Here is a 14,549-nt window from a genome sequence, read left to right on the forward strand (position 1 = left end):
ACTCACACGTGTATGCTTGCACTATATTTTTTCAGAGACAAAACCTTCTTTAAGTTGACATGCATTTTCTGTATAAAAAAATTACTTTTATTTGAACTTTCAGTCGACGCTGGCGTCGCTGGAATCGATTTAATCGAAGAAAATGTAGAGCTGCAGTAAAATCTGTCACGTTTTATTGGCTTGTTATTGTCTTGGTCTTTCTGAACACATTAACTATCTCATCGGAACATTATAACCAACCTGACTGGCTGACCCAGATCCAAGGTACAAACAAAAATTGTCTTGTTTGTAACTGCGAATAACTGCATTCTGTATATCTTTCATACTTTGCCATTTTGTTTGTTGCTGTTCTGAAGATATTCAGCCCACCCAAAAGCACATATTCTCCCGATATGAGAAACAATTGACTGTATTAGACTTCCATTTCCATAACACAGCTTAATTGCATACCAGCTAAAAATTGGACAATACTAAATTGCAAACACCTGTACTTTTTGTTGTTAAATCATGCTTGAAAGATGAGGAAGAAAATGGTAATTGGCACAGCATGCTGTAGGCTGTATTGTTCGATTTTAAGTGTGGACTCAAGTTGTGAGTTGAGCAGCCATGAACTGCCCAACATGTTGGAAAAACGAAACAGTACTTAGGTGGCAGGAAGGTGGGCATCCTTGTGTAACATGTCACGTTAAGCAACAAATACTGTCCAAAGTAAAAATAAATAAATGAAATTAATAAAACCATTTATTTTTTTTTAAGCAACAGGCCTTACAGAAAGTATAGTATTAAGATGTTAAAATGAAAATGGAAGCTATGAGACAATTCAGAAATATCATATTATTTTTTTTTTTTAATATTTTGTTCCAGATATCGCAAATAAAGTTCTTCTGGCTTTGTTCACCTGTGAAATGTTAGTAAAGATGTACAGCTTGGGTCTACAGGCTTATTTTGTTTCTCTTTTTAACCGCTTTGATTGCTTCGTTGTTTGTGGTGGCATTGTTGAAACCATTTTGGTGGAGTTGGAAATTATGTCACCCCTTGGAATTTCAGTGTTTCGCTGTGTTCGTCTCCTGCGTATTTTTAAAGTAACAAGGTAAGATTAACTAATACTGCTAACTTTAGGGATAGCTGAAGGGTGATCAGCAATTCTTTTGTAATACTTCATCATGCACTGCTCTTTTACTGTTCTTTTTGTTGGTTGTTTTTTTTTTGGTTGGTTGGTTATGTTATGTTTTTTTGTTTTTTTTTTTCGGTGTGTGTTAACACACGCGTTTTAATTTATAGGCACTGGGCATCCCTGAGCAACTTGGTAGCATCCTTGTTAAACTCAATGAAGTCCATTGCTTCACTGTTGCTTCTGCTTTTCCTCTTCATCATAATCTTCTCGTTGCTTGGAATGCAGCTGTTTGGAGGCAAATTTAATTTTGATGAAACTCAAACAAAACGGAGCACCTTCGATAATTTTCCACAAGCTCTTTTAACTGTATTCCAGGTAACTGTTTTTCATCCCCTATGAAACATTTTATCTTTGATGATCAGCAGAACTGTTTAAGTGATCATGTTGCCTGAAAGCAAAATCACAAATACTATTTATTCAGTTTACTTCAAGTAGCATTCTGCTCATTAAATTCAGTACTCTGGTAATTCTGCACCATTTGTACCATTTGTTTCATGTCTTATTTGATCTATCTATGCAACATAGCTGTCATATTACTTCACAAAATTAAATCTTTTTTGTCCATCAAATTTACACTTAGAAAAAGAGGTGGCATGTTGTCTTATTTTCATTGATTTGTTTCCTTTAACTTCATTAACTATATAAAAGTTCAGCTTTTCCCTATGGAAAAATTGAGATGCATTGTTAGAGGGCATATTTGCATATGGGTTTATATCACTTACTATAATATAGAAATAAGTTTAAAGAGACACTACCGGGTTAATTACAATTTTAAAGGTTAGAGATCAGGCTAATCGGTTCCATCTTTCTAACCATTTCCATGTTCAGCTTTGCAGACGTTGCACATTACCACAGTGTTTGGTTTCAGACATTGTAGGTGATTGTTTAAGGCAGGCAATGTAAGACTCAATTCTGTATCTGCTTCCTATCCCCTCACTAGTAGTTTTTGTATACTGAAGGTTAGCTTTATTGTGTATTTTGAGCAGAGGAAACATAGGTCTCTATTGCTCCTTTTGATGTTGAGTTGTTAATAATATATCTGCTTCTCAGATTCTAACAGGTGAAGACTGGAATGCTGTTATGTATGATGGCATAATGGCGTATGGTGGCCCATCATCGTCAGGCATGATAGTCTGCATATATTTCATTATCCTCTTCATCTGCGGTAACTGTATCCTTTGTGCTTCATGGAAACATCTCCAAATTGAACTGTGTGCCAGGTTTTAACCATGGCAGGGGCACAGGCAAGATTTCTTTAGAAGGGAGTAAGTTGCAATGGACGTGCATGCTCATTCTGCACGTGCTCGGTCCTTTGAATTGACTTCATGGAGCAATCCTCTTCTTTACATTCCTTGATGAGGAGTGTAAAAAAAGTGAGATTCCAGGGATCTCTAAGTGCATCTCCTACCACCACAGTGGCAGGAACAAAAAAATATATATATATTCTTTCTTCAGTGGGAAAACAACCTTATTCTTCCTGCTTGTCTCTATTTGACATCTCTCTCCTCAAAATGAATGGATGTAGTTTGATCTCTGTGACAGTATTTTCCTGTTCATCCTTTTGGCACTTGTGTAGATGTGTTAGGTCTGACACATCCCGACAATGGAGCCAGTGATCCACTGTATACTGCAAGGACCAGATGAGAGAAATTGACAAGGAGGAATGTTGAGTCAGTTAGGATTAAGTCTTCTGAAGCATTTCCCTTCCCTGTCTTCAGTATGCTGGAAATAGTCCCATACAGCAACAGAAACTAGTGTCATACTACTAAATTCTTAAAAGGTCAGGAGGTAATAAAAGGGCAAAAACATTTTGTTTTCTGTACTACACTGTACTTATATCAGTATTTGTGCGTAACTGATACAGGCTGAAGTACAAAATTTGATATAGATTTTCATAGACACAGAAGACAGAGCATTATAGAAATAATTTTTTCAAAATGTCTGAACATTCTTGACTTTCAAAAGACAATGTTTTGTATTTGAAACATGCTCAGGCTAACATAAAGTTAAGTTTCATTTTATTTAAAAACAAACAAATAGCAAATATTGCATTATTTTAAAATCAGAGATCCTTCTGGAACTCTACTTGGTTTTACACCAAGTATTATTCTAGTCTGTTAAGTGAGTGGTATTTGTACTACATTACAACATCACCCATCTCTACGCTTAAGGTTGGGAACATGGGATTTATCTCTCACACATTGTCAGTGTTTATACTGATAATAAACTAAACCAAGTGTGGTAAGGCATAATGTCCTTAAAATGATCTGAAATAGATATCTTGCTAAATGTCTTCTTGGCCATTGCTGTGGATAACTTGGCAGATGCTGAAAGTCTAAATACAGCTCAGAAAGAAGAAGCAGAAGAAAAGGAAAGGAAAAAGAATGCAAGGTAAAACAGCTCAGGCATGATGGATGAGCAGGAGAAGGGAGGAGGAGAGAAATGAGTTCTTTCTTGCATAAATGCCCTCACTATTTATGAAATTTATTGGACTTGGGAAACAAAGGACAGAATTTACCTTGACATTAAAGTAAGACCCAGTTAGAGTGATTTTAGATAAAAGTTGGCTAGTGACTGGGAAAACAGGATGATCTAAGGAGAGAATGATAAGCCAACTGATGTTTAAACATCACAATGGTAGGATTTATTGTACAATTAGAACAGGAATGTATCTGTTCTTGCCAGTGAAAAAGACCATTTGGAATCAGTTCTGTAAGCCTTATACAGGCAAGAAAATGACCTTTCCTCAAGATTAGTGCTGCCTGTTGAAGTCAATGCAAGTTATTTGAGTTCAAGGGCACATTTTATCCATCTAGAAAGGAGTAACGATCATGCATTGAATTATTTAGAGATTAACTTCTGCAGTTAAATTCAAAATGGTAGTGTTTGAAATGGATCAAGTGTGTTCAAATGCAGTAGATTTTATAACTTTGATCACTTCTGTGCAAATCACTTTAAATATCACTTAATTTTTTTACTGTATGTTTTTATGTATACTCAACTTTTAAAAGTATGCTTTTAGATCTCCTATCGTTACATGACTGCATTGTAATTGTTTTTTGCTTGTTTGTATTTTCTAGAAAAGAAAGTCTGGAAAATAAAAAAAGTGAGAAGTCAGAAGGTGACCAAAAGAAGCCCAAGGATAGTAAGGTGTTTATTTTTTAAAATATGTCTGTTTAGAAAGGAATTACTTTTCAGGCCTGCTATTTATGTGATTTCTTTTATGAAGTCATCATCCGTACATTTTTTTCCAGGGAAAGGAAACAGTTTTGATGCTTGGCATCTTTGCGGAATCTGTTAGCCCAGAAAATCCTTTTGATTTGAATATCCAAAGAAGGGAAAGCCAAATTTGTGATTACTTTAGGATCTCTGAATGTATTTTGCCTGCTAAATCCAGTGGAAGAGATTAGTGAAAGATGAATTCTTAGTTGAATTTTCAACCATTATTAGTGATTTTTACCAGACCTGTTGGTCATATTGTGATTGTAATGTGCACAGCTAAAAGAACACAGATATTATAGAAAAAGTCATATTTTAAATATATGTATTAAAATGTCAGCTCTTCTCTCTTCTCAGGGTTACCCTGTTTTAAAAAATCAGACTAAATATGGGAGTGACTTTCTTTACTTCAAAGTCTTACTTGTTCTGCCTTCTGTTAAACTCTGTACGCAAAGCTCTACTGAAAACTATTTTCTCCTCTTTCATGGCCATAGGTGACAATTGCTGAATATGGAGAAGGAGAGGATGAAGATAAAGATCCCTATCCACCCTGTGATGTACCAGGTACGTGAATACCAGTCCGAAGACAAAAAAACATTTAAATTTGTTAGCTAAAATATCATAAACTGCTCTCTCTGAACACTGAATCCTATCCTTTGAAATCAATTAAATTGTACTCTGTTACCAGTGGATAAATGGGCCTCTGAGTTGCTAACTACAACATTTTTCTTTAGCTCTTTTAACAGTACAAACATGAGGGTTAATACTGTGAGCCTGAAGGCTCTTGTGCTAATAATAACCTGGATGTGAAAGCAAATTCTGAAATGTTTGGCAGTAAGAAGACGTTCCAGGGCTGAAGGTCACTATTATCTCAGTATCTTCCTATCCAGCACCTCTAAAAATCCATTCTGATTGTTTTGACACCTATTACAGAAATCTGTTTTTACATTCCCATTGGAGTACTCGTTGATCTAACTGCACAGAGTCCTACAGTACAGCTCAGGGATGGGCTTATAGAGTTCAAGCTTCTGTGGGGCTCCTGGAACAGGAGCAGGGAGTGTGAGTCCTCAGCCTCTCCTCATGGAATATGCCCCCCAGTCTTTTTATCAGCTTTGTTCCCCTCCTCTGGATGCTTTCAAGATCATCCTGCATTTCTTCTTATATTGTGGAGCCCAGAGCACACACATTATTCAACGTGAAGCTGCACCAAGGCTATGTCAGCATCACGTCTTTTGACCAGCTGGCTGTGCTATGTTTGCAAACATGGTTTACACGCTTGGCTGCCAGGGCACACAGCTGTCTCGCTTTGAGCCTGCGGTCACCTACTACCCCCAGATACCTTTCTGCAGTGCTGCTCTCCAACCATTCATCTCCCAGACTCTACTATTTCAAGTGTAGAACTTGGCACTTACCTCTGTGGAATTTCATGCTATTTGCTGATTGTCTAATGCTCTAGTCTATCTTGATCCCTCCGCAAGACTTCTTGTTCTACCAGAGAGTCAACATCTCCCAGTTAAGTATCATTAGGGAACTTTCTGAGGATGTTTTCCAGTCCTGCTTCCAGATCAGTGATAAAAGTGTTGAACAGGGCTGGCCCTGGAATTGACCCCTGGGGGACATTGCTAGTGACTTGCTGCCAGTCAGACATAGCCTCATTTACTATGATCCTTCTTGTAGATGACACTATATTTAACACTATTTCCAGTCCTCAGGGACCTCCCCAGAATCCCAAGACCTTTGGTAAAGTATTGAGAGGGGTACAACTATAACATCTATGAACTCCTTCAGTACTCTGTGGTGAAACCTGTCCACCCTCACAGACTTCTGAGTATTCATAGATTCATTCACATTTTTTCATAATGTTTAAAATTGTGGTATATAATTTTGTGATATAAAGCTGTGTAAATATATTTTTTCCTGTAAGCCATGTGTATATATATTAATACAATTTTATATTGTTTTGAAAGAAATTAATCCTTTTTATTTTTAGTAAAATAAATGTTTAATTTATAGTAGGTGAAGATGAAGAAGATGAGGAGGATGAACCTGAGGTACCAGCAGGCCCACGTCCCCGGAGAATATCAGAACTAAACATGAAGGAGAAGATAACACCGATCCCTGAAGGGAGTGCCTTCTTCATTTTCAGCAGCACCAATCCGTAAATATCATTCTGAAATACTCTCCTTTACTTCCTCCAGTGGCAAAGGAGTAGGTCTACTTGCACTGAGTGTGGGGATAAAACAGCAATATCTGCAACAAGATAGGAATTGGTTTCTAAGTGACTTGATAAATAAAAATAATTTGTTAAATACATTAATTTGCCTCCCACTGTCAATGGCAGCATTTTTTATGTATGGACTATGAAGCCTGCATAGGTCTCAAAAGTACCTTTTAATGTCTGCTATCCAGCTATTCTGCTAGTCACTGGATATAAAAGATCTGACATAAGATATGAGGATTTTTGCATGAGGGAGGATTCTTAGAAATCATGGGAAGAATGGCATGTTTTTGTAGCAGTGAGAGAGAGGAAAAAATGTAAGGGCCAAGAAGGAGGAAGGAGGTATGTATCCTCCCAGTTGAAAGTGTTTATCCAAATTAAAACACACTGACAGATTATTTAAAAAATCAGAAACAAGAGTAGTTAGATTTTGGAGGGAACTGAAATCTTTCACCACTCAATCTAACTCCAGAGCATTGCAGACTCTATAGTGATGAGGAAAGCAAGCTTCATTAGTCAGTAAAAGTTGTTACTGATTGCTAGATGGAAGTGAACAAGTGAACGGAATTCATTTCCTAAAGGACTGAAGATAGCTGTTACATTCAGGTATAGCAATTTCACGGGCAGTCATAGCAGGGCTTTTAAAAGTTATTTGTACAGGAGAACCTTGTTTCCTCCATGGCAGAGGTCTTCACAGGTAAGGTTAAAGGATGATACAAGCCTGATATTTTGGGCTTGTATCTTATTGATTCTGTGGATTATCTGATACTCAGAATTTTTTGACAAGCTAGAAAGATATCTATTTAGTCTGGTAATTTTAAGAACATGTGATGAATGCATATACAATAGACTTGTTGAACATATCAGTTTCCTTTTGTTCTCAAGTAATTCTATATGGTTTTTCAGGGCAAAATCTCCGTCTTACTTAACTGTACTTAAATAATCTACTTAACAAATTTCCTCTGAGAAACTTACGATTTTTCAGAAGGATATATCAAACAACCTTAGTGTTAGTCAGTTATGAACAAGATCCTTCCATTTTGCCAATTTAATCCAGGATCAACTCCAGTGAAGTGCTCAGTAGCACTACAGCTCAGTGACTGTAAGCATACATGCAGTCCTACTTCATATTTGTCTGAATCCTAGCAGCTCTATAATCTTCAGCACACACTGGTCCTATGATTCTGCAAAAAACAATCTTCAAGGGAGATTATTATTTGATTGGAGTCTTTAAGTAACACAACAAGATCTCTAAACTTAAACACATCTCACCTAATTAAGAATTTCATCAACTTTAAGAGTCAAAGAACAGTTGAGATCTAAATAACCTTAATATCTGGCATTTGACATTGATGTCTATCTACATACACAGTGGTATAAACACTGGAATTTATAATGGCATTCATAATCTGGGAAATTATCTCCCTTATTCCTTTGATAAGTGCACTTTCACAACTGGGGGGCTGGATTTTGAATTTGTTTAAGTTTTTACATAAGAGAGCAATAGCTTCAGCATTTACACCATGTTTTAGCTGCTGATGGTTTCCCAGATCTGTCATTTTTGGCAGAGTAATAGAAAACATGTTGTATATTAGCCATCTGCTGAATTCTATTTGCACATTTGGTATATTTTTGTATCTCTTCTGCAGAATTCGAGTGGGATGCCACAGGCTCATCAATCACCACATCTTTACCAATCTCATCCTTGTCTTCATCATGCTGAGCAGTGTTTCCCTAGCAGCAGAAGATCCGATTCGCAGCCACTCTTTTCGAAATAATGTAAGCCTATCAATTTTGTGTCTATAAATATTTCCTCATAGAATAATAAACCTTTGGGACTGGTGCCTCATTTTTAATTTTCAAGTGAAGAAATTATCCTTTTCCTTTTCCAAGTCAAACATTTGCTTTTTTTTGTTGTTGTTGTAAAAAACATAAATCTTTCAGAGACAAGTATGTTTATTGATGGAGCATCATAGGTAGTACAACTATTCTGCATTAGGGGTGGAGAAAGCTTCTCGAGTTATTGTGAGTTGTGCATGCTTCTGATTAGCTACGAAATAGCTAATATGATTGAACTGGTTTGTGGGGATTTGGACAGAACTGTGAGATCTCTCCTGTCTTACATATATGTTGATCTGCAGGCTAGCCATGTTGTTAGAGGAAATTCTTCCACCTCTTACAATAGAAAGACCTTCCAAAATCAATCAAAAAATAAATAAATGTATAATCAAAACTCTAAACTTATTTTCAAGGTGTTTGACAATCAAACTTGTGATTTTTAATGACTTGGGAATGGCCACAACGTGACAGTAGGCAAAGTGCTAATCTTCTGTATCTAAGGAAGTAATTCTGCTTACGAGTTTTTCTGCAGTTTTGACACACATCTTACTACTGCCCCAGGTATTGTGCTCACATTTGCATTGCAGAGCAGTTGCAGACTGCACAAACTAGGTTCCTTTCAGATGAAGCTAAAACCATAGTTACACTCCAGCACACAAACTCAATACAAAAAGTTTTGATTTGTCAAACATTGAATTCCTCTTATCCTCAACTGGTGCTCTAGCTTCTGAAGGCTGAAACAGCCATCTTATAGAACTAAAAAACTAAGATGTCCTTCAACCTCTAATGGGACTTGAGTTCATGTAAAGAGGAGGGTAGACACATATCAAGGATAAATGAAAGTATTGGTTCTCAATACTGTTTCTGTCTGCTGCTTTGCTCTTGTATCCCTGTACTATTATAGGTGCCTCTGAACTCTTTGGGCTGTTGACATTCCCTGAACATTTTTTTTCAGTAACATTAGGAAAAAATGAAAAGCTAATACTTTTTCCAAGGGTAAAATTAGATAAAAACAGAAAGGCACTCTCCATGGAGTATATAGAGCAACTGTGTGCCTCCCATATCTGTAGAACTGGACAAGTGTAACTTTATGAATAGATCATGGTAATGGATACAAAAAACAGAGCTGGTGAACCATACTGAAATTGTTACTAAAGGGCTGTTATTTCTTTTTGTTACTAGAGCCAGTGGTAGGAAGATAAAACTCCAGAGTGGTGGGAATTGAAGGGATTATTCCTCTTTAGGGCACAGGAAGATAAAATGTTTGAATGATTTTTGAGAAAATATTGCCCTCATGTTGTAAATATTCACTGACACACCAGAATTGCACACTTTTCTTGTAATTACCTTGAATGATGGTGTTGCCTTCAGCTGGGCAGCTTGGAGAGGGAAGGAACTCACTATTGAATGACTGCATAGAGAGAGTTTAGCATTTACTTTGTGAGTTGGTATTTGGAAGACTCAAAAAGTACTGAAAAGTATGATTTGAAGAGTTGGCTCTTGTATTTCTACAAGAGTAGCCTCTGCTTATTCCAGTTGGCACTCGAGTTCAGTGGCGTGGCTTTCTGGTGATAGTTCATGTTATCTTTTCTGCAAATATGATTCCTTTTACTCAGTCCTGTGCTTTTTATGTTGGATATCCCATGTTGGCTCGTTAATGAAGATCATGTTGTTTGTAGCTGTGCTAGCATGGTAAAATTCCAGGATAGAGGACAGCACATTGGATCGAGTCACACTGCCAAACAGGGGAGCTGACCATCCTGATGAGTATCAGGTTAGGTGTCTCTGATAAAATTCATGACAGTAAAAGCATGAAAACACAAGTTTAGCAAGCAAGAATTGTTTTAAATATATTCTATAATTCTAGAACAAATTCCTTACTGACTAATTTTTGTTGAACCACTTTCTTATATGACTCTTTCTTCAGCCACAGCAAGGGATGGAGGGATGTGATCATCAGTGGAACATGAGAAGAAAAAAGATTTCTTTTGGTCTTATAGGAATATGTCTGTTGTGTGTCATCTCTTTATTTTATTTCTCCTTCCCATTTTCTTAGCTGTTGCACCACAGGAAACATGTTTCTGTGCTCACCTGTTTTCTAGATGAACTGCTGGATTCTTGAAACTAAACTAACACAGTGCTGCAGTGTATGTCTGTGACTAAATTGGAAACTAGCAGTACTTCCACGTTGAAAGGCTGAAATCCCAGTTCCATAGAAATATACCTGCACTATTCCTGTTGACAACTGTGAAGTCAATATCACATCTGTGATATTTTTAAAAGTTTGCATGTCACTAAATTATTGGTGTGTGTTCTAAATTTCCTGCAAATAAAGAACTGGTGTGTCTTCCAAGTAAAAAATAATAATAATAAAAAGCTGCAGTGCTGATTTTAATTAGTTTAGTTATTCAGGAATGCACTTTGACATACTCTAGCTCAGTCTATATGGGAACAACAACATCAAAAATACTAACTAATAACACAGATTTACTACTACTAAACATTTCTTGCATAAGATTATGTATCGCTGTAAAAGTCTGAAGCAGGTATCTGTGAAAGCCGATTTGTGTGGGAAGGTCTGAAAGAAGTGAAAGTCTCACTGGGTCTGAGTGGTAAAATCTCACATCTAAACATGGTGGCATGTGATAATTTTTTAAGTAAATATAAACTGTTGCACAATAGCTGGAATTTTAAACTACATTGACTTAATTCCCCATCTACCTGTTTCTATAAATGCAGGTGTTGTTGTACATGTGGTATAAACTGTAAAAACTTATTAATAGTTGAATTTCTTACTGTGGCACGTATTATACCTTGCAGATACTTGGTTACTTTGACTATGCTTTCACAGCCATCTTTACTGTTGAAATCCTGTTAAAGGTAATGCATTGTTATTGATCCTTGTTAGCTCAAAAGCAGCTTTAGCAATAATGTTTGTAACTTTTTGTTTACCTTCCAGATCCTAGGGTATGCAGATTATGTCTTCACTAGTATGTTTACATTTGAGATCATTTTGAAGGTAACAGGTTTTCAAAGGAAGTTTGTTTAAAAGGATTTTCCTTGTGTGTCACCTGCCAAGAAAAGGCACTTGAAGTGTTCTTCGCCTTTTCTCTAAGCGATCAAAGCTAAACTTTTTTTCAACCAGAGGAATTTTTTATTTGACAATTTCTCATAGTTTTGATTGGTTATTTTTTACCATTGGATGCATGTAGAAGATGATTTTTTTATCATTACATCAATTTAGTAATTCATTTTTTACCCTTTTTAAACTTACAGTTGTCAGAAAAGGGAAAAATAATTCACTGCGCATGAGCTTTTCCTTCTCCCTGCTCTGGCATTTCCAAAAGAGTTGATCAGTCTTGTAAGGAGGGAGCATGTAATTTCTCATTTCTCTTGCTGAACTATATTCACAGAGCTAAAATAGATAACAATTTTCTTGCAATAGGACTTGCAAGATATCTTGCATTTATCTATCTATACACTAAGATACTTTTCATTTATCTTATCTTGGGCATACATTTAAATACACAGAAAGGCATAAATATGCTTGCTTAAATGTATTACCCATGCATGAGTTCAAAAATGGCATTTTAATGTACAGTTTGTGTACTGATTATTAAGATTATTCATTGGGGTTACTCAGAACATATATATATATGGAGCTTACTCTGGCAAAGAAGCTCTATAACTGAGGGTTGGTTTCATGTGTAGGAAACTGTTGAACAAAATAATTCTTTTTTCCTTTTGAAAATTTGTGAAACATTTTTTCCAGAAATTTCTGTATGATTCTTAAAAGTTAAATCAGTGCATATTCAGTGTAAGTTTTTTCGTTGAGTAACCCCGATTTATACACTGGTACACTAAGAATCTGTACATAAACTTTGCATTTCTAGTTGAGGATTAAGCTTAACAAAATCTCTTCTCCCAGCTTTCGCTCATATTGCTGTGCATACTCTTCACTGTGCAACTTGATTAATACTAATTGATGCAATATTTGGGCTGTTTACAAGATAAGCTGTGTTGTAAGTAGTAGACTATTTTTATGCTTGCAAATATTCTCAGACTTCTATTTAATCCCTTTTCATTTTCAGCAGTGAGGAGCTTGCTAAAAATTGGTCGATTTTATAATATTTATTGTGTTATAAAAAAAAAAGTCCCTATTTTTCACATCAAGAGAAAGGCCAAACTAAAGGAAAGAAACACTGAAAAGTCTTGCAGCATTCAATCAAAGTAGTTCCAAACTCTGAATTTGAGAAGCCATACTAAATACGTTAGCACCATTTGTACAGCAGAAGAGTTGTTAGACCAGCTACGTGCTCTGAGCAGCAGGTTGTGTAGCTCCTGTAGTTCCAATTGTGTCACTGTACGGACAGAGGAATTACAAAGCATGGCATAAACAAACATAACTAGATGTGCTAAGAAAAGAAATATTCTCACTGACTGCAAAAGATTCTGACATTAAGTTATTCAAGGGAAATAGGAAGCACTAGAGCATGAACTACAGAAATCTGGCATTGTTAAGTAATAAAAAGAAACAAGAAGCCTCATCATAGAAAAACATGTTGATGCTCCTGACTGCACTAACTGCAGGAAACTCTGCCTGGCAGTGTACTCACATGTATTTATAAAGGAAAACAAATGGTACCAGAAAAAATTCAGTGGACAGTCAGAAAATGGCACATTCGTGTACAATGCCTGCTTTACTAAGATGCCTCAGACACTGGCTTTGCTTGCTCCTGGCTGGAGCCCTCCATGTTTCCCCTGTTGCTTTCTGTGCTGTGCTTTTCACAGTGTCCAAGTCATACCAGCAGCTGTGTGAGTTCTATAGAATGCAAATTCAAGACTAGATCTACAGGAACAATAGCAGTTCTTAATTTCCAGTCAAAAAGTATATGAAACCGAAACAAAGGAGCAATATTATCAATTTCAGGGAAGAATCTTGTGAAAGTGCAAAAATGAAGCGTTAAAATAACTCACAACACATGGAGAGTCCCATGTGTTCTCTTTTACTGGCTGCTCTGCAGACGTATGGATTTGCACTTTGTGTGGTGTTGAGGTTATGAGAGAGGATATGAATACCAGAAAAGCTGCAATATCAGTTTAAAGCATTTAAGAATTCTCTTATGTAACCCCTACATCGCTTTCAAATCCAGCTTACCATCCTGTTTGCAGTACCTGGGAAGTGTGAATGTGTCAAACCAAAGGCCAGGTTGTGGCCTTGGGCTTTTAACCATGCCCCAGCTGTGCTAATCCCTTGCTATCTAAACCAGTCCCTACTGGTGTGGCAAGAGGAAGAGAGCAACAGGAGTGGTGCTCACTGCCTTACATCTGCTCCAGGACTAGCTATGGTCTTGACCTGTGCAAAGGGTAGGATAATTTTGCTGCGATTTATACTGATGGAAGTCTGGGTCCCCATATAAAGACAGGGTGATAAGTACTTCATCCACGTTTTTAGGTCAAAACATCTTAGCTTTTGTGGGAGTCTTTACGTTAAGCACAGTTAATTGATTGCATACTAGAATGTGAATGAGTATCTGTAGATTGATGTGGGCTTCTATTCAAGGCTATTTTAGTTCTTAATTCCCACTGATTTTAATTAGTTTAGTCATACTCCATACTACTGGAAGTGAATGAGGTAGGCACTTATTGAAAATTTTATAATATAATGTAAACTCAGCTTTGGGATACCTGAGAAGATCTGCCCAGTGTCTGCAGCCATAATTAATAGAGCCTCTGTCATGGGCTCCTAGTGAATCCTGCAAACAGTGTAAGCAGGTGGTGAAGTATCTCCTTCACAAGATATCCACTGTGTGTTCCTTTAATTGTAATCAAGGCTTAGAAAGCAAAAAATGAAGAGAAAGCCCAATAGGAAGGAAGTTTGATATTCCCTGCAGAAAGCAATGCTGAGGGATTGCAGTTCATGCCTAGTATGGAAGAGTCATAGAGTCACAGAACTGTTTGAGTTGAAAATGCCCTGTAAAGGTCATCTAGTCCAACTGCCCTGTGATGAGCAGGGTCATGTACTGCTTGACAGCTGCAGTCTACAGACTGCTCCACTGCCCAGGGAAATCAGAATCCCCAGTACTACAAACATGCTGT

The 14,549-nt window shown here is 36.8% G+C and overlaps 1 protein-coding gene across 22 annotated transcripts in view; it reads left to right on the forward strand.

The window, feature by feature from the left end:
- CACNA1D (calcium voltage-gated channel subunit alpha1 D) overlaps positions 1–14,549 on the forward strand; it is a 165,734-nt gene that overhangs the window by 100,726 nt on the left and 50,459 nt on the right. For 16 of the 22 annotated variants that reach the window (XM_040646100.2, XM_015292987.4, XM_015292996.4 and 13 more), the window contains 10 exons: positions 104–264; positions 865–1,090; positions 1,282–1,489; positions 2,225–2,345; positions 3,451–3,565; positions 4,255–4,324; positions 4,888–4,957; positions 6,407–6,551; positions 8,261–8,390; positions 11,271–11,330. In XM_040646100.2, the coding sequence (XP_040502034.1) occupies positions 104–264; positions 865–1,090; positions 1,282–1,489; positions 2,225–2,345; positions 3,451–3,565; positions 4,255–4,324; positions 4,888–4,957; positions 6,407–6,551; positions 8,261–8,390; positions 11,271–11,330 (1,306 nt within the window). Of the gene's footprint in view, positions 1–103; positions 265–864; positions 1,091–1,281; positions 1,490–2,224; positions 2,346–3,450; positions 3,566–4,254; positions 4,325–4,887; positions 4,958–6,406; positions 6,552–8,260; positions 8,391–11,270; positions 11,331–11,409; positions 11,470–14,549 lie in introns of all 22 variants that reach the window. The other 6 variants (NM_205034.3, XM_040646101.2, XM_040646103.2 and 3 more) reach the window with 1 other exon arrangement.

Source organism: Gallus gallus, chromosome 12 (assembly GCF_016699485.2).
Source record: "Gallus gallus isolate bGalGal1 chromosome 12, bGalGal1.mat.broiler.GRCg7b, whole genome shotgun sequence".
Lineage (NCBI taxonomy): Eukaryota > Metazoa > Chordata > Aves > Galliformes > Phasianidae > Gallus > Gallus gallus.